This window comes from Notothenia rossii (genome assembly GCF_949606895.1).
Source record: "Notothenia rossii genome assembly, chromosome: 9".
Lineage (NCBI taxonomy): Eukaryota > Metazoa > Chordata > Actinopteri > Perciformes > Nototheniidae > Notothenia > Notothenia rossii.
This window is the reverse complement of record NC_136907.1, coordinates 79,624,654-79,644,200: the sequence shown is the minus strand read 5'-3', so window position 1 is coordinate 79,644,200 and position 19,547 is coordinate 79,624,654. Positions and strand designations below refer to the sequence as shown.

Sequence of the window (19,547 nt, the reverse complement as noted above, 5' to 3'; positions counted from 1 at the left end):
TTTTCCTCAAAATTCAGATTGTTTTCCAAAAAAGTTTTTTTTTCTCAAGATCTCGGAATTCTGCCTTTTTCTCAAATGTAAGACTTTCTTCTGACAACCTAAAACTTTTTTTCTGAATATCTGAGAACTCAAATTGTTCTTAAATAATGCACTTTTTCTGAAAATCTCAATACTCCAACTTTTTTCGGGAAACCCTAAATTCAGATTTTTTTTCGGCAAATTCTGAAATTTTCCTCTATTTGGATTGTTTTTTTCTCAAAATGTGATTTTTTTTCTTACTCCAAATTTGACTTTTTTCGTACAAATTCTGTCACTTTTCCTCAAAATCGGACTATTGTTCTTTCCCGCCATCTCTCCAGGAGGATCCACATCTCCAAAGCGGCTCTGGACTGTCTGAACGGAGACTACGAGGTGGAGGAGGGCCACGGGAAGGACCGCAACGACTTCCTGCGCCGCCACAACATCGAGACGTTCCTCATCAAGCAGCCGGAGGAGAGCACGCTCAGCCTGCCGGAGGACATCATGAAGGAAGCGTCGAGCTCCTCGGACCGCAGGGCGAGCAGCACCACCTTCAACGAGGCGTCCTGGAGCCCCGAGCTGCCCTTCGACAACATCGTGGGGAAGCAGAACGTAAGGGCCGCCGTGATGCTGTTAATCGCACAGTGGAAACATGTTCATCTTGATGGGAAACTTGTTCTGTAACTGAGGGTTAAACCGGCATTCAAATTTCAAAAAACTGCATTGTGTAGCTAGAAATATGTGACTTCCTCTATCAAAATCAGTCAAACGGAGAGTGTAGGATCCCTCTCAACAATTTAGTTAATTCAAAAATGATCGTATTGGTAGAGATAGAAATAGTACCGATGTCTATAACCGCGTCAAAAGCGACGTAACTTGAATTGACGCAAGCACTGATCAAGGCTTTCTGTAACTCTCCAGGTCCGTTCACATTGTCTCTTCCATTAACCAGTCTTTAAACACTGCCTGACCGTTCGCTATGATTTGTGTCCTGGTGTGAAATCTTCGTTAGTATATCCTAAAGCTTGTTAGAATATCGTCTGACCAGAAGAGCTTCATTTACTGAAAGCCAGGACTTAGTTTAAAGGCACCCCAGAAGGACCATGACAGGAGTTTTTTATAGAAACGTTTATCTCAAAACGATATCCCACTGATAGAGCGAGTTGAAATCACAATTGTTTGTCCAACTCTTTACCCACAGCAAGTTAAAGGGACACATTTTAATCCTCACTGCAGGATGAGGTGCTTTCTCAAGATGGACGTGTCTTCTTCTTCTCAGTTGCCTGTGTGTCGGTTGTTTTGTCTTCTTCTGTTTTCTGTGGAGAGATTGTGTGTGAGCTTCACATCGCCTGCCTGTTGGTGAAGGATGACGAGCTTCTGATTGTGTGCGACACATACAAACATCCTCTTCATCCCCTTTTCATGTGTCTGCGTTCCTGCTGCAACGAATCCACCCCCACAGACTTCATGTTGTTTTCTTTTCTATGGTTGATTTTGGAGGCAGAGTTGATTTTATTTTATCTTCCTGTTATTGAAGGAGTGAGTGAAAGACCTTTTCTCTGTTTTGTATTACATTGAAGTGAATATCTTTGGGTTTTGGAAATACCAAATAAGGACAATTAAAGACGTCACCTCAATCTTGAATGGACAATTTTCATTATAGAGTGGTGCAGTGATGTTGTACATTTATAGCGCTACCCTGAAGTTAGCATCGCCCTGATTCCCTCCACAAAGATCTAATGGGATGTTTTTTCACGTCGTCAACGCTAAGCTAAAGGAGGCTAATGTTGGGCTATAAAGGAACTACAGCACGGTCACATGACTTCACGTAGTCTCCGCTAAGCTAAAGGAGGCTAATGTTGGGCTATAAAGGAACTACAGCACGGTCACATGACTTCACGTAGTCTCCGCTAAGCTAAAGGAGGCTAATGTTGGGCTATAAAGGAACTACAGCATGGTCACATGACTTCACGTCACCACCGCTAAGCTAAAGGAGGCTAATGTTGGGCTATAAAGGAACTACAGCACGGTCACATGACTTCACGTAGTCTCCGCTAAGCTAAAGGAGGCTAATGTTGGGCTATAAAGGAACTACAGCATGGTCACATGACTTCACGTCACCACCGCTAAGCTAAAGGAGGCTAATGTTGGGCTATAGAGGAACTACAGCACGGTCACATGACTTCACATCACCACCGCTAAGCTAAAGGAGGCTAATGTTGGGCTATAAAGGAACTACAGCACGGTCACATGACTTCACGTCACCACCGCTAAGCTAAAGGTGGCTAATGTTGGGCTATAGAGGAACTATAGCATGGTCACATGACTTCACATCACCACCGCTAAGCTAAAGGAGGCTAATGTTGGGCTATAAAGGAACTACAGCACGGTCACATGACTTCATGTCACCACCGCTAAGCTAAAGGAGGCTAATGTTGGGCCATAAAGGAACTACAGCACGGTCACATGACTTCACGTCATCACCACTAAGCTAAAGGTGGCTAATGTTGGGCTATAAAGGAACTACAGCACGGTCACATGACTTCATGTCACCACCGCTAAGCTAAAGGAGGCTAAGATTGGCCGTGATGACGTTTAGTCGCCTCATTTAGACATTTTAAATTCACCAGTGGTGTATTTCATGACATATCTTTTTTTTTCGCAGTACAAAATATGCACACTGTGAAATCTCTCTCCGATTTCAATATGTGACAAATGTCCAGAGCCACAGACTTCTTGTTTCCTGCAGCCATGCTCTCACAGTGAACTCTGCGTAACCTCCTGTGTTTACTGAATATGAGGATAGGATAGCTCCCCGTCTGTCAACGACTCAAACAAATACATTGTGTTCAGAATCAGAGGAATGTTTTTTTCTTTCTGACGAGTGCCACTTCTTTGTCTCAGGCTCATTGAAAGGCTGTCATTGCAGAGATTGTCTCTTTGCATATCAAAGGCTTCTGGCAGGAGTTTCAGAGTCTTTTATGTGGTCGCTTGAATCTGAACGGCTCCCTTTCTGGTGTTTCTCTGTCCTCCGGGTCCCCTTCCTCCCATCTTGTTAGTTTGATACAGTTTTCAGCATCACTGGTTTGAGGACAAGGTGGAATATTAGAGTATATGTTTCAGTCACACAGAGAGGAAAGAAGCAAGTTAGGGCTGCAAAATGAATCCAAATGTTATCAAATCACAGACTAGTGCAATATTCTAATCGAAGGAAGTACAATAAGCTGAATAACGTTAAATAGCATTTTAAATGGAGCAGTGTTTTACTGTAGAGATATCATAGCCTTCTAATCTTATTCTACAGACCTTACCCACATGAGATGAGAATAACGAGGCAAAAATAATCAATCCCTCCAATATTGTACTCGCAATATCAGTCAAAATAACAACAAATGAGAAACGGAAGAAATGTGGAAAAAGAAAGACAAGTTGTGTTTTATAGTTTTTGTTTAAATTTGCAAGAGTGTTTAAAGAAATGTACACGGTTTAAGTCCGGAGGAATCTTAAAAGCACTGTGAGGTGTGCGAAATGTGAATGAAATCCATGCTTTCGAAAGGGCTGTCCCGAATACCATTTTTCGGGCTCCGGATATACGGTAGTAATCAGCAGCGAATATTCGGAGGGGCGGGGGGGGGGGGGTGCGTAGTAATCACCAGCAAACCGCTTCAACACGCGTATTTCGGTTTATTCACGGCATTCTTTTTGTTATTCTACAGTATTGTTGTTTTATAGTTATTTGTTAATGTAACCCAATTTGTGCTCTTTGAAATTGAAAAGGATATCGCATTGTGTTTGTTACTGTCGTTGCAGTTGTATATGTCTTAAGTGTAATTTGGCTCGGCTTCCTATTTATGGACATGCTTTTATTTTGAAGGAGAGTTAGCGCTGTTGACAGGAAGTTGTTATGCTTTGGAAACAACGTGACAGAGATTAAGGGAGAAAAGTAATATCTACATATAAAGACGGAGAAAGTCAACGATAACGTTTATGGTTAAGTGTTAGCACCCCCCGAAGAGGCACAAGCTCTTACGTAGATATTGGAGATTTCAATAAATTCCAAACAGAAAAAAAAAAAAACGAATATCGAAATTGAAACCCGAATAGAGTTTGCAGCTCAACCTGACAGGTAAACAGAAATGAGATCAAAGATGGTACAGTTACTAACAAATCAATCGATGAAGTGATGAAGCTAAACCTTTTTCCGTCCATCTCACAGAACAGCCGGCAAAAGGAGCTTTAAAATCTGCACGGAGAAGATGTTTTTGCTCGATAACAGAAACCGTTTGGGAGTCATTTTCTCCCAAACAACGAAAATCTTTAGTCCATATCTAATGCTTTACAAAACTACACTGAAACGTGATGAACATTTATGATTTACCATCCCTTTCTAAACTGAAGATGGTGATTGTTCTGGTCAACAACAATCCTTTTAATCAACAGTACAGTGACGTTACAGATGCATACTGACGTAGATGAACATTAACCATTAACATCTGGTGGCAGACGTGTAATGAAGCGCATCAGATGATCCGTCTTCTTCACAGCAGGAAGCAGGGGACAGCTCTCTGATAACTGCCGTAAAAGCAGCATTTGTTATCTGCCGCCAACCATTAATCCTCCAATCATCCTGTTCTTTATTGTGAAGCACGCTGATTACGTTGAATAAAAGATATCATATCCTGTCCGTCTCTGCCTTTATGAGAACTCTCGTCTGTCGTTATCAGACGCAGAGGTTTGTTTGAAGGAGGTCTGAGTGGCTCTCTTCTTCTCTTCTCTTCACCTCGTTCATGCTTCACTGTGTGCCTGCTGGCTCCCATGATGCACTGCACTGTCACACTGCTTTCACCTCAAAAGGAGGTTACGTGTGTTTCCTCTGAAGACCCAGTTACTCAGTGTGTGTGTACGCTGTGAAAGAGAAAAGGAAATGGGTCCATTTGGATATTTACTAACTGGATTTTGGTCTGTTTTGTTGCTGGGTTTTTTAGACGTTTGCTTTCATGTCTATTTAAGAAAATCTGTTGAATGGTTAAAATAATAAAAGGTGTCTCAGCTGTTGAAGAGACTCAGCCTTTAGACTATTCATCATTTAAAAGTGCCATAACACAGGCTACAACACTGATGAATAATACCAAACAACATATTAGATCCAGTTCAGCTCCAGTGCTCCAGATGTAGGTTAATCGCACCGAGTGTATTTTAGCTTTTATCATCAAATCAGAGAGAAATGGCTCCTTTCACTGAGAAGAATACTGAATAGGTTCTGGGTCTAATGTTCTGATTGTAAGTCTTGCCAACATGTTCTTATTCCCATCTCGTCAAACACCGATGACTTGATCAGTGGCCCTACACTTTCAAATTGGACGGCCAAGAGACCCTCTAGCGTCAGTTTAACACGTGTCATGGATGGCTTCAGTTTCCGCCTGAGACTCTTTCAAAAATAAAGTTCTAACATTGGTTTACTTACGCAATTAATACCTGGTTAATAAAACATTGTGGGTTTGGTTCAAATTAGATTAGATTAGATTGTCATTACAAAAATGCAAACACAGTGTAACGAAATAAGTACGTTTGTTTACGTGAAATAACTGGCATTAGTTAAGTACAAAGGTTATGTAATTTGGGTTTAAAGTTGAGCCATTTCAAAGCTTGGTGCCTCTCATGCAGACTTTAAGGAGTTACCAAGCATCAGTGTTTTATACGTTAGCGATTAGACATGTTGTTTTGTGCACTAACAAAAACAAAAAATGTGTTTTATCCACCAGCGCTGACATCGTAGCCCAACTAGTGTTAGACAGAGGTGGGAAGTAACTAAGTACATTTAATCAAGTACTGTACACTGTTGAGATACTTGTACTTTACTTGAGTAACATTTTGAATGCAGGACTTTTACTTATAACAGAGTATTCCTACACTCTGGTACTTCTACTTTTACTCAAGTACAAGATCTGAGTACTTCTACTTTTACTCAAGTACAAGATCTGAGTACTTCTATTTTTACTCAAGTACTAGATCTGAGTACTTCTACTTTTACTGAAGTACAAGATCTGAGTACTTCTACTTTTACTCAAGTAGAAGATCTGAGTACTTCTACTTTTACTCAAGTACAAGATCTGAGTACTTCTACTTTTACTCGAGTACAAGATCTGAGTACTTCTACTTTTACTCAAGTACAAGATCTGAGTACTTCTACTTTTACTCGAGTACAAGATCTGAGTACTTCTACTTTTACTCGAGTACAAGATCTGAGTACTTCTACTTTTACTCGAGTACAATATTTGAGTACTTCTACTTTTACTCAAGTACAAGATCTGAGTACTTCTACTTTTACTCAAGTACAAGATCAGAGTACTTCTACTTTTACTCAAGTACAAGATCTGAGTACTTCTACTTTTACTCAAGTACAAGATCTGAGTACTTCTACTTTTACTCAAGAACAAGATCTGAGTACTTCTACTTTTACTCAAGAACAAGATCTGAGTACTTCTACTTTTACTCAAGTACAAGATCTGAGTACTTCTACTTTTACTCGAGTACAAGATCAGAATACTTCTACTTTTACTCAAGAACAAGATCTGAGTACTTCTACTTTTACTCAAGTACAAGATCTGAGTACTTCTACTTTTACTCAAGAACAAGATCTGAGTACTTCTACTTGTACTCAAGTACAAGATCTGAGTACTTCTACTTTTACTCAAGAACAAGATCTGAGTACTTCTACTTTTACTCGAGTACAACATCTGAGTACTCCTACTTTTACTCAAGAACAAGATCTGAGTACTTCTACTTGTACTCAAGTACAAGATCTGAGTACTTCTACTTTTAATCAAGTACAAGATCTGAGTACTTCTACTTTTACTCAAGAACAAGATCTGAGTACTTCTACTTTTATTCAAGTACAATATTTGAGTACTCCTCCCTCCTCTGGTGTTAGATCAGCACACATACGTCAGAAATAACATCTCTAGCTGTCAGTCTATTTATGTGAAAGCTTTTGGTGAATATTTTAATCTGTTGCTTCTTCCTTATCGAGAAGTCCTTCAGGATTCATCCATGAATATACTGCATGTACCATAGTAATATTTTCCTGGCAGTCTGTCCAGTAGTTGTAGAGAAAGTGTTCATTTGCCCCTAAGCGTGTTTGTTGTTTACTACCTGCTCGCAATCTTTTGAAGAGCACCCGTTCAAAACAAGTCCTGCATCCGTGAAGTAAAAGTGAATCAGTAGACCAACCAAACATCTGAGACATCCTGCAGATCTGATCTCACTGCATGCATCACACCGTCTGATCTACCCATCGACCCCCTGCCTCCACTTGCCCTTCTCCTAGCATCATATGTTGGCATTTCTAAGACCCAAATATGGAATGTTATTAATACCTATCATGCATGTAACCCCATCCTGCTGCCCCCATACAGCTCGGGGAGACATCACACTGAGATGTCAGCTGAGGAAGCATATGCCCTTTAGGCTCTGCTCCCTCAGGGACGTGCACGCCAAAAACAATCATGGCCGAACGCCTCAAAACACGTGCGAGGATGCTAACGTCTTGTTGAGGTTATAGAGAGGTCAATGAAGCATTAGATTTCTGATACAGAGCTGCTGCACCTTCTATGATCAACGTCAAACCTTACTGGATAGGTTTACTCTGTATATAAAGGTGGAGAGTGCAACAGCTGCGGTGATAATGAAGGGATTTACCTGTATGTTACTTGTGCTGAATTGTGGGTGAGAAGTGCATAGGCAAAACAACGTTTCAAAAGAAGGCACTGTGTTGGACTAACAGTAGCATACTGCAGGGACCTGGAATGATTTCCTGATATCGACTCAAGCCAATCTTGTTTCCATTATTCAAAATTATGTCAGTCAAGAAATATTCTGGCACAGTATGGCTTTTCATTACCTTAATTAAACGATATGTAACAAGGTAATTAGTGAGTTTAAACATTTTAAACATTCCCACAGATGTATGAAATTGAATAGGCAAATGTACCATGTGGAGATGTGCAAAAAATCCAAACGGAGGTGAACCCTAACCCCAACGGGAAGTCGGCCATTTTGAATTTTAAGTGCAATTTTCACCTTTTTATACAGTATAGCTAATTAGGGAGGATGTCATTTCGGATGGTTGGGGTCAAACAAAAACAGGAACTTCAACAAGCTGTTTGTGAAGCCAAAACTGAAATGTTGAATTATTTTAAATGTAGAAATATAATGTTTACCACATGTTAAAGTCAACGGACTACCCTACACTTTGAAAAATGACGCTAAAGGGTTCTCAGTGTGTTCAAATGTGACAAATATTTTAGTTTGGGATGAGTTCAAGTGAGAATGTGGTTGTTTAAAACACATATGTTGTCCTTTTGGATTGTAGTTGAGTGTTGTTTCTTGTCTATGGCTTCCTGTCCCTCTCAATTTGTCAGTGTCTTTCATTGGTAGTGATTGTTAAACCTACCATTTTCCATAATTTCTAATCTCCAGGTGACTCTGATGAGACTTAAATCTGCGCGAAATGAAGACAAAGTGAAATAAAAAGAGAATCCGGTGTTCCCTTTAATGATGTCAGGATGATGGATGTCATTCGCTTCAGTGTTACATTAGGCGAGACGAGGTGAAACGTTTGATTGGCCGGAGTCGTATTTCTCACACACATCCTCACACACTTTTGTCACAGTCCCTTTAATGGCTGCAGGCTCGATAGCGCTCTGACACTCTGAATGCTAATTTGTCAGAAGATGGCAATGACTCTGATCCTCATGTAGGATCTACTCTTAGCGCTTGTCTTGAACGAATGTGAATCTTCTGCAGCAGGACCTCAATATGACTTCCTTTAGATTAAACCCCATCAGTGTTGGGCAAGTTACTTTTAACTTGTAATAGTTATAGTTACTGCTCTCAAAAAAGTAACTACTTACTTTATTAGTTACTAAATTATAAAAGTAACTAGTAACACGTTACTTTACTTTAAAAAATAATAACAATACAAATACAAGTGTTTGTGTTGTTCTGTGGCACAGTAAGAGAAAAGACAACTCCCCATCATTGAAGCAATTATCATTATGAAATGTAGAGGAACAATAAAACACAAAAGATATGTTTAGACATTTTGACAGGCATCTTTATTGTAGCCTCAACAATCAAGTGGACAATACTTTCTGTCCTGCACACAGTTTACATTTGACCGTAATATTTTTTGCGTCCTTTATCCCCACAAATTGAAAATAGTGGTTATATTTCCAAGTTGTAAATGCGCTGCTGCTCTCGCTGATACTTGCCACAGTCACTTTATTGATCCCAAATTGGGACATGTTTGCGTTGTAGCAGCATACAAAACAAGGCATTGCACATGAGTAGAAATTAAAGAGTAGAAATAAACAATTGTAGAATTTAAACATCTCAAAATAGAATTAACCAACAGAGGGGTCAATGTTGATTGTTAGGTCAAGAGTGGGACAATCTTTTCCCGGAAGGAAAAGCAGTTCAGTCTGGTCAAGGTTGAGCTGGAGAGCTTGAGGTGATGAGCAGACATCCACTGAGAGATGTCCGCTAGACCAGCAGAGATGCGGGCGACGACCTGGGTCTCTGAGCGGGGAAAGGACAGAATTAGTTGGTGACCTTTAACCCTCCTATTGTGTTTGTTTCCCCCCCCCGTTACCTTGGTGTTCACAGTCAAATTTGACCAGTCCTGTTTTAACTGCTATTACATTAACCCAAAAACCATTAATCATCACCATATTTCATTTAACACCGTTTCAAACTATACATATTGTATCAGACTACTGGGATACATGAACAACTGCAGTACATATACAAAGAATAGACACTGAACATGTATTGGTGTGTGTGTGTGTGTGTGTGTGTGTGTGTGTGTGTGTGTGTGTGTGTGTGTGTGTGTGTGTGTGTGTGTGTGTGTGTGTGTGTGTGTGTGTGTGTGTGTGTGTGTGTGACTGTGTGTGTGTGTGTGTGTGTGTGTGTGTGTGTGTGTGTGTGTGTGTGTGTGTGTGTGTGTGTGTGTGTGTGTGTGCGTGTGTGCGTGCGTGTGCGTGTGTGTGTGTGTGTGTGTTAGCATTAGCAAGTGTTCGTGTGTGTATTTCCCCCATAAGGCAAGACCCGCCCAACTCTGTCTCTGATTGGCTTACCCTGAAATGTTACCCCGCGTTAACCAATCATCACTCCTCTCTGGTTACTTTCACTTTTCCATGGTGCTGTGAGAGGACATCGCTGTATTCGCCTGTAAGTTCCATCCGCAGGGAGATTCGGTTCAGTTCCATCACATAATGTAACGCAGCAACGCACCCATTTAAATCACAGTAACTATAACGGCGTTACTGAATGGGAATAGGTAACTAGTAACGCTATTAGTTACCGCAAAAGGTAGTTGCGTTACAGTAACGCGTTAGTCCCAACACTGCACCCCATGGACAACACTATTGCTGTGTCTCTATTGGCCTAATTCTCTGTTGATCTGTGATTGGTCAGCCGCTTAGAGATGTCTCGCCCATAAGCCTATCACGTACAATGTGTTGGAGCGCTAGCCGATAGAAGCGAGTGGTACATAGTGATGTTACAGGAAGCCCCAGATTGATTATCATAAGAGGAAATAGGAAGGATATATTTCAAGTTTGTTCTGTATATACAATAAGTTATTGGGCTTATTTTTTATCGACTTAGATTTGTTAGAACCTATTTTCAAATGTAATTGACTGCATTTATTGTAAAGTGGGCTTATTAACACATGAACACTACTGTGTAATATATGTTTACAGATGTATTTAATAAGTACAATACAAGAGAAGTTCAAGTTTCTTTTGTGGGCCGTATTCAATTATAATTTTTGAATTTGCTGAGGGCCGATTCAAAATGTCCCGCAGGCCGCATTTGGCCCCCGGGCCGTAGTTTGGACACCCCTGGTTTAATTGATGTAGCTAATGGACAACACTAGGGCCTTTTATCTTTAAGCTCATTGAGCACAGACACATTTCTGCCGTAGTTTATCACGTAGAGAATCATTGTACATGCTTTTACTATGAGAGTTAACCTATCGAGCCCACTGCCCTTTCTTGGAAAAATGAGATTCAAACTGTCCTCCTCACGTTACTGAGAAGCAAACAACACCATTGAGCGAAAGCGTAATGAAAGGGTCTCCAAACAATGGTCCACTTTGATATGGTTTATAGTTCTCTAACCATTACTAAGTGCTTATCGTGCCTCAGTTAGCCCCAACCTGAAGGTAGACAGTCATTTGTTAACATTGTGTTGTTCTGCTGACAGGAAGCTCAGATATTGATGTTTTTGGGAGGCAATAGAGCGGAGCAGGGATGACGTGTTTATCCGGAAGGAAGCTGCTGGTTCCCTCGACAAAAAAGCAACGGGATTTCTCCATAGGATTTAGGAAAATAGCTTGAAATAAGGTCTGTGGAAAACGAACCTGTTTGATAAATGCACGTTTTATTCAGCCGGATAATCTCCACATGTCTACCCTACTTTTAAAATGTTCGAATCATAAATCGAATCGAAGCAAAATGCTAACGTTATGCTATAAAGGAACTTCAGCAGGGTCACAAGACTTCAACGTCACGCCAACTTAAGATCCATATTCAAACACACAGATTCTAGATGGAACGAGTTGAAGTGTTTGTTTGAACAGTCTGCAGGAGGCAGGGACTTGCTTTCAAGCAGAACAGAAACTAACTTAGAGGAGTGTTTACGTGTTCGGCGTCATGACGTACAACGGCCTCCACGACTTCTGTAGTCCTATTCAGCCACTTGGTAACAACCATCGTTTTTCAGACACGTCCACTCTTCAGAGATCACCAGTGGGGTCACTGCTGATGATTTAATGTAGAACAAAACATGATCCGTGTCTTCAATGTGTCTCAACCACAGACCTTATTTCCAGAGATCCCATTGGCTCTGAGACCAGGGAACAGGAAGTGGAGAAATGCTGACTCACTTCCTGGTTTAGGACTCATCACTGCACCACTCTATGACACATGACCTATGTTTCCCAATAATGGTTGGAGGATAAATGTGTGGTTTTCTTGAGATTGGGAATCCCCCAACATTTAGATACTTGTTTTGTTGCTGTTGTGTTCAAGGACTCAGTTTCTATAGTCAGATCATTAAACTTAGACAATAACCAACCATCGTCCTCCGTTAGACAATAATATGAATCTGGTCTTTTCTTCTAATACAAAGGTGTTTTTTCAGTGGCTGATCCCCAAGTCAAAGGTGATGACCCGTTACCAAGCTAAGCAATAATTACAACCTATGATTAAATACATAACCTCAGTGGCATAGAAGCGAAACACTGATCGCTATTTTGCACCAAACGGCAAATCCAAGTCTTTTTACACTAATGTCTAAATGATTGTTATTTCCAACCCCAGAAGATTATTTGAGACCTTTGGATTGGTATATTAATTACACATGTAAAGCCGTCAGCACAGTCCTTTTGAGAGAATGGCCGAGAAGTATTGAGGTGGTAAATTAAAACCTGGGGAGATAAACCAAATAATCTTTCGCCATTCAAAACATTTACAACATCGCTAATTAAAGTGTTTACATTCTGTCATGTTTGAGGACTCCTCAATGAGCAAACATTATACAAACACGATTTTTTTCTCATCATTCACTTTCCAATGATTAATGTGATTAGATTAATATTTTATAATTGATTTATTTTTAGTGTATTTGTCCAGATTTTTTGATCCAAACTGTGTTTCTCATGCTTTTTTCATCTGGTTTGTGCATTCATTCACAGCCCTTCCTTTTTCCATGCCCATGAATTACATTTGAATAATACCGTGTGCATAATTACACGCTTTGTCCCCACTGACATGGAGAGAACGAGAGATGCATGACTTGTCCGACAGCGAGCGTTTGCATTTTGCTCTTCCCTTTCTTCCCGTGCCTTGATTTTATTTTAATGAATTTTTTTCTTTCCCATTTTGTAACTTGAATGAAACCAAGAGGGGGGACAAGCAGGTTCATTTGATGTGCATGTGCTTTCCCCCCCCTAGACTCTGGCTGCCCTAACGAGAAATTCGATAAATCTGCTTCCAAACCATCTCGCACAAGCTTTGCATGTCCACTCGGGTCCTGAGGAAATTAACAAGCGAATAGAGAACGCCATCGACTTACGGAGTGGCGATAAGTTGAGAAGAGAGCATATCAAGCCTTTCTCACTGATGTTTAAAGACTGCAGCCTGGAAGAGAAGGTAGCTGGGGTTTTAGACGGATTCCTGTTTTTATTTTTATTTCTCTCTCCTTCCTCATATCTATTCCTAGACGGAGATATTCAGGAGCTAAACAAGATCCATTAGTGCTCTTTTTCCTATCATGAGTAAGCTAAAGGCACTTGAGATACAAATAGTCCCAGAGTCCGTTTTTTCCTCCATTTGGTCAAGAAGAGTATGGAGTCTGAAGAGTGCCATTAAAATAATAAACAGTTTTTGATTATAGCTAGAAAATAAATTGATGCATGCATACAAAAGACAATTTTATATTCAATTAGCATTTTGAACCGTTAAATTAAAGGGGCAAATACATGATAATGCGTCCCCTTTTTTAATACATTTAAAAGAAAGGCAGATTAATATAATGACGCTCGATTTGACATTTATTTATAATGATTTATAAACTCTTCCAATTAAAAAAAACTACCGATTGAACAAGTTTATTTTATTTATTTATTTGTATTTGTTTACGTAATCAGTTTATTGAAGGAATATCTTTTAATGATTTTATTTTTCAAAGCTTACAAACTGCATCGCACGGTCTTTCAAATCTCATCCATTAAAATTCCCCTCCTGAGGAAGAAAGGTGTTTTTGCAACCTCTTAAAAAGCACATTACTTGACTTTATCTTGAATATTTATTTGAATGCATGCTTCTTAGTTAACATTTAACTGTCTTTGACTCTTTTCTTGCTGTAACAAAAGCAAATGTCCCCTCTGTGGGACGAGTAAAGGTGTTCTGATTCTGATTTAAGAATACATGTCATCGTATTGTACATCTTAATTGGTTGTAGAGGTATTATGAATGATTTAGTCGTTACACTCCAGGCTCCATACTCGTGTTCAAGAATAATTAAAACAACCAAACTAAAGAAGAACGTCTTATAAGTTATTCTCATGGTTATACTCATGGTTAATTGGGAAATTCTGCTTCGACCAGCATGGAGCAGTCCGCTTGGCGAAACATGGAATATTTGCAACGCTGATTAGTTTTTCCAAGATTGAAGAACGTCCTTCAGTTTACTCATGACCAAACGTCCATGGACCTGTTACCCTTTAACAAGCTTCTCTACTTTTTTCTTTTACAGAAAATCGTTGCATTCACAAAAGAAAATACGATTTCTGTATTGTACTTGCTACGAGACATCATTACTAGAATACTGCTCCTATTTCCTATAGTGTTACTCCAAAATCTAGAGTATTAATGAATTTGAGTTACATCAACTATTACTCATCAATCAAACCCTAGTTTTAAATAGACAATGTTTACCTTAACATATAATCAAGATGAACTGTCCCTTAGCACATAGCCGAAAGGTCAACCAATACCAACAAACCCAAATAACTTTATTTCAGATTCTACTTACAAAGATACCTAAAAATGGGACAAAACAACGAAAGTATTTCCATTAAGTTAATTTAGTCTTGCTAGATATTTAGATAATCTTCAATGGCAAATTACAACAAGCTTTTAAATAATGTGAAATACAATATTGTTGGAATGGGGAACTTTGGGGGTTTTTCAAATTCTCTAAAGATACATAAAATATCTGGCAAAATGTTTAAAAATAGGGCAAATGTTTCAAAAATGAGGCAAAACAATGAGAACATTTCCATTTAGTCCATATAGTCCAGAGTTTGACAAAACATGGAGATAATCTTCAATGAAAAGCTATAAGAACCTGTTAAATACTGTGATATACAACATATCATAGCTTCAGTGAAGTTAACAAGATAAAGTAACTTGATGGGAAATCAAAGCATCTAGTTTTAGACCTTTACTTGCTTTGATTCCTCTGTGGTTTGAAGGCAAGGAAACATACACACTGTAATTGTGTTAATTTACAGCTGAAATGTTGGCTGTCAACAGTCGATAACACGTTAAATTGGAAAAGTCGTTTCCATGGGAAGATATTTCTATATTGAAATGTTAAATGTACTCATGATATTTGGAAGTCATAGTGACAAGAAAATGGGTCAGAAGGTCTTTTTCTTTGGTGAATGCAATGCACTTCCCTAGATTTAATTCCTCTTTCCCCCCTTTTTTAAAGCCCGCTTTGCCTTTGAGTTTATTTCTTTGCTTCCCTTTGAATCCCAAGCCATGTTTAAAACTTTTCTAAGAACTTATTTTTTTAGTTGACCTCTTCAGTAAGTGTGATTTGCTGTTGGCTTTCCTCTTTTTATTTCTGCCAAAGTTGAAGCATCCTCTTGATAATTTCCCAGCGTCCGTTGAGAAAGAGACAGAGTGAGGACGGGGCAGCGAGAGTCATGAGGGGGTTTAAAATGGAGAAAAAAGGACAGTAGGAAAAAGAGACAAAAGAAACAGACCAAAAAAGTGAAAAAAATGACATGTCCGAAAAAGAAAGAAAAAAATGAAAAATCCGGGACTGTCGATAAAAGCGAAAAAAAGACATTAGAAAATATTGAAGAAAAAACAGTAGAACACATTTATAAAGACGACAGTCAACTAAAAAAAACGGACCAAAAAAGGTGAAAAAGAAGACATGTCGTAAAAATTGAAAAAAAGAAAGTCGAAAAAGATTACGACGGATAAAAAAAAAAAAAAAATTACTAGTCCGGACCTATTAAGAAACGGACAAAAAAGACCGACATGTCGAAAAAGTGAAATAAAAGACAGTAAAAAAAAGTGAAACAAAAGAAAGTCGAAACAAAGTGAAAAAGATTACGTCTAATAAAAATGTCCAAAAAATTACAAGTCGGACCTATAAGAAAACGGACAAAAATGACCGACATGTCGAAAAAGAGTGAACAAAATGAAAAGTCCGGAACTGTTGATAAAGTGAAAAAAAGACAGGAGACAAAATTAATAAAAACCTCATTCAAAAACCTCAGACCAAAAAAGTGAAAAAGATTAAAAAAGACAGTAGAAAAAGTGAAAAAACGACAGTCAAGAAAAATGAAAACAATGTCCAAAGAAAACGACCAAAGAAGTGAAAGAAGGAAAGTCCAAAAAAGTGAGTCCTATTTTTGGTCCTGACCGGTGATTAATCTAGAGAGTCTTGCAGAGCATCAGAGCTGCTGCCTACATCACAACAGATGGTTTGACTTATCTCAATATGGCCAATTACTTCGTTCAAGTACATCTTCTCCTCCAGCTAATTTACAAAAACGTTAAACCATTTCTTCAACATCTGGCCAGGGAACATCTAATCCTTTCCAATGTTCCCTTTGGGCGAACTCTGGTTTGTTTTGCATGATACCAAAAAAACCTTCACAAAGCGTCAATGCAATTGGTAGAGGTACAACGCTATTGCTAACGCTATAAACAATCAATGTCGCCGCAATTTAGGAAATCTACCTTATTTGACTTTGACTTTGACTTTGACTTTGAAAACAAGTTGGAAAGTTTGACTTATCAATAGTTAACAACAGTGCTGGTATATACACAGCGAGGAAGTAAAGGCAGACCAGTCTCACTTTGTTAGCAACCCCCTTTTTTTTTTTAGCTTTTAATGACCAAAGACTTCTAACCAAAAATCTATTGAGATTAGGGAACAGGAAGTGTTAAAATAATCGTATCCCGGTTTCAATACTCCTACAGCACTCTATTACTGCTATTTTAAGGTAAAACCAATTAAGTGTTAAAAACCTCAACCTGACAGCCGCAGAGTTGCTCGGGCTATAAACCTTGTATAAAGTCTTTATCTAACATTTCAAAAATCCAGTAAATTCTCATTTGGTTACATTTTTAAACAGTCTTCAAACTGTTGAGCTTTGCAGGCGTCTTATTTATTTTGGTGCAGCACTCTATGTTTGTGTCTGACTCAGCTAACGGCTAACGGCTAACAGCTAGCATTGTGCTCGTCAGCTTTGCACCTTCCCCAGGACCCTCAACCTGCCCCCCCTCCCCCCGGCTCCTGTCTCTCTCTAACGCTTGTTGTAGAACCATTACAGCGTCTGTTTGGTGTGATTGAGGAGCATCTCAGTGTCTTCTCTGTTTGTCTGAAAACATGTTTCTCCATCTTCTCCTCATCTCCGTTTTCCCCTCCTTTTCTATCTGTTCTTCTTCTCCTTCTCACGGCGCAGTATTCCCAGATGAGAGACGAGGTGTTCAAGTCCAACCTGGTGTGCGCCTTCATCGTTCTCATCTTCATCACCACCATCCAAGGCCTGCTTCCCTCCGCCAGGTAATAAAGACTTTTTTATTATATTTTAATTTTGCATTTTAACGCATACATAACAACATAAACACATCTAGGTTCATAGACTACCTACAACACTGACAAATCCGAAATGAAATTATAATAGTAATAATAGTGATACAAATAAAAGCATGGATACGTTATTAATACTCAGGTAATAGAGAGTTACGGCCCGTCTACACTACAGGCATCAAAAAATCTTGAAGCTGGGCGTGTCTGAGGCTTGGCGATTTCTCGCGCCCAAGGCGACCAACAACCAATCAGGAATCTCCCGCCCGCCCCCGGCATACAAAGCAAAAAAAAAGCCCGCTTCTTTAACGAAGTAAACTGGATATAAACTCCCCAAACAGTTGAAAACCTACCAGTTTCACCAACTGTCTCTGCCACCTCCCGCCATGCCTGGTTCCTCCGGTTTAGGTCCCGGTAGGTGAACAGAGAGCAGTCATACAGGACTGGGACACTTGCCACGGCAATGATTAATTTATCCTCCATTTTATGACATATGGAAAATAGTCAAGACCTGCGGTATCAGCATACACGCGGTTTGATTGGCTGCGCTTGCACTGGTGGGAATTGCATAAACGGGATTTGATTGGCTGATGCCAAGCATCGAGTCGATAGATGCTCGTGATGCTTGCAAAGCCATGCCATGCTCCCCACAAAGAAGTTTGGCGAAGATTAAAAATCTTCTACGTCACCCCATTCAAGTGAATGGGCGAAGCGTTGAAAGCATTTTTCGATGCCTGTAGTGTAGACGGGCCGTTACTGTAAACATGATTGAAAATTCAGATTTTTGATTGTCTTCGCTGTTTTGTCTTGTTTTTTCATATTTTTGGTTCCTACCATGGCCTGGTATTAAGGCAAGAACTGATGTAGCAGGTTTACCAATGGACACGGATAAGTAACACGGAAGTATTAGATATAAGATATTTCCAGACATTTAGCAAAGAACCAAAGTCTCACCCGCCTCCAGGTTAGCTCTGTTCTCAGAGAGACTTTCTTTGAGCAGTCCAGGTAAACTCAAGAGCATTTGAAGGAACAGGACAAATAGCCCTCTGTAATTCGTGCTGGATAACACAAGCTATGTTTACTGTTAAGTACAGATTACATTTGTATTTTAAGCATTAGCTTCAGCTAACAAAATGCACACTGACCATGTACAGTATATGCTGTGTTTTTTATATAAATGTATATGTTCTTGTCCCCATATATATTTGAATAGTTGTCATAATGTTAAGGAAGGTTAAGTGCAAAGTTTTAGCTCCAGTTGAATGTTTTTTTATGACAAATACACAACTTTGCTTTAGCTTAGCGCCAAGAGTGATACAACTATCACAATGTAATATAGTTATAATGTTGTTTTGATTGAAGTGGGTATACCCATTATCATTTGAGTATGGAAAGAAAACCCTGAGAACATGTTTCTATACTTCCCCACAACTTTGAGAAAAGTTTGAATTAATGGACGAGAATACTGTGTATTATATTGTATATTGTTATTTTAATTATAGGGTATCCAATTACACAATGAAAATAAAAAAATAAAATGTTTAGTTTCCTAACCCAATGGTTTTGGTTGTGTCGTCTCCTTCCATGTTAAACGCCTCAGCCGACAGCTGACGGTACTTCTGTTGTTTTGCCATGTGTTGTGTTCCTGCAGGATGGTAACCATGGTGGTCCAGTTCTCAATCCTCATCGTCCTGCATTCCTGTCTGGTCCTAGTAACGACGGCGGAGGACTACAAGTGTCTGCCTCTGGTTCTGAGAAAAGCCTGCTGCTGGATCAACGAGACGTACGCCGCCAGAAACGTCATCATCTTCATCTCCATCCTCATCAACTTCCTGGCTGCCATGATCAATATAGTGAGTTCAACTTCCAGATTATCGTTAATTAGGGGGGTTGTATTTGTTGTCTGTGTTCTTGCCGACAGCAGCAAGGAAGCATTTAAGTCAGAGACGCAGGTTTTGGGCTTTTCTGACCTCAGTTCTCTGGTTTCAAATAGCTCCATCTGATTGATGTTCTCACTTTGCACAGACGATTGTCCTTCTGAGACCTTGACGAAATCAAAAAGGACACCATCAAGACAAAAGTTGACAAAGAGAACCAACATTGTCCAAAGATGTGTCAAAACA

The 19,547-nt window shown here is 39.4% G+C and overlaps 1 protein-coding gene across 2 annotated transcripts in view; it reads left to right on the top strand.

Annotated features, from left to right (window-relative positions):
• adcy8 (adenylate cyclase 8 (brain)) overlaps nt 1–19,547 on the top strand; it is a 116,688-nt gene that overhangs the window by 69,085 nt on the left and 28,056 nt on the right. The window contains exons 8-11 of one of the 2 annotated variants that reach the window (XM_079652210.1): nt 360–630; nt 13,038–13,235; nt 17,300–17,400; nt 19,076–19,277. In XM_079652210.1, the coding sequence (XP_079508336.1) occupies nt 360–630; nt 13,038–13,235; nt 17,300–17,400; nt 19,076–19,277 (772 nt within the window). The remainder of the gene's footprint in view (nt 1–359; nt 631–13,037; nt 13,236–17,299; nt 17,401–19,075; nt 19,278–19,547) is intronic. The other variant, XM_079652209.1, reaches the window with a different exon arrangement.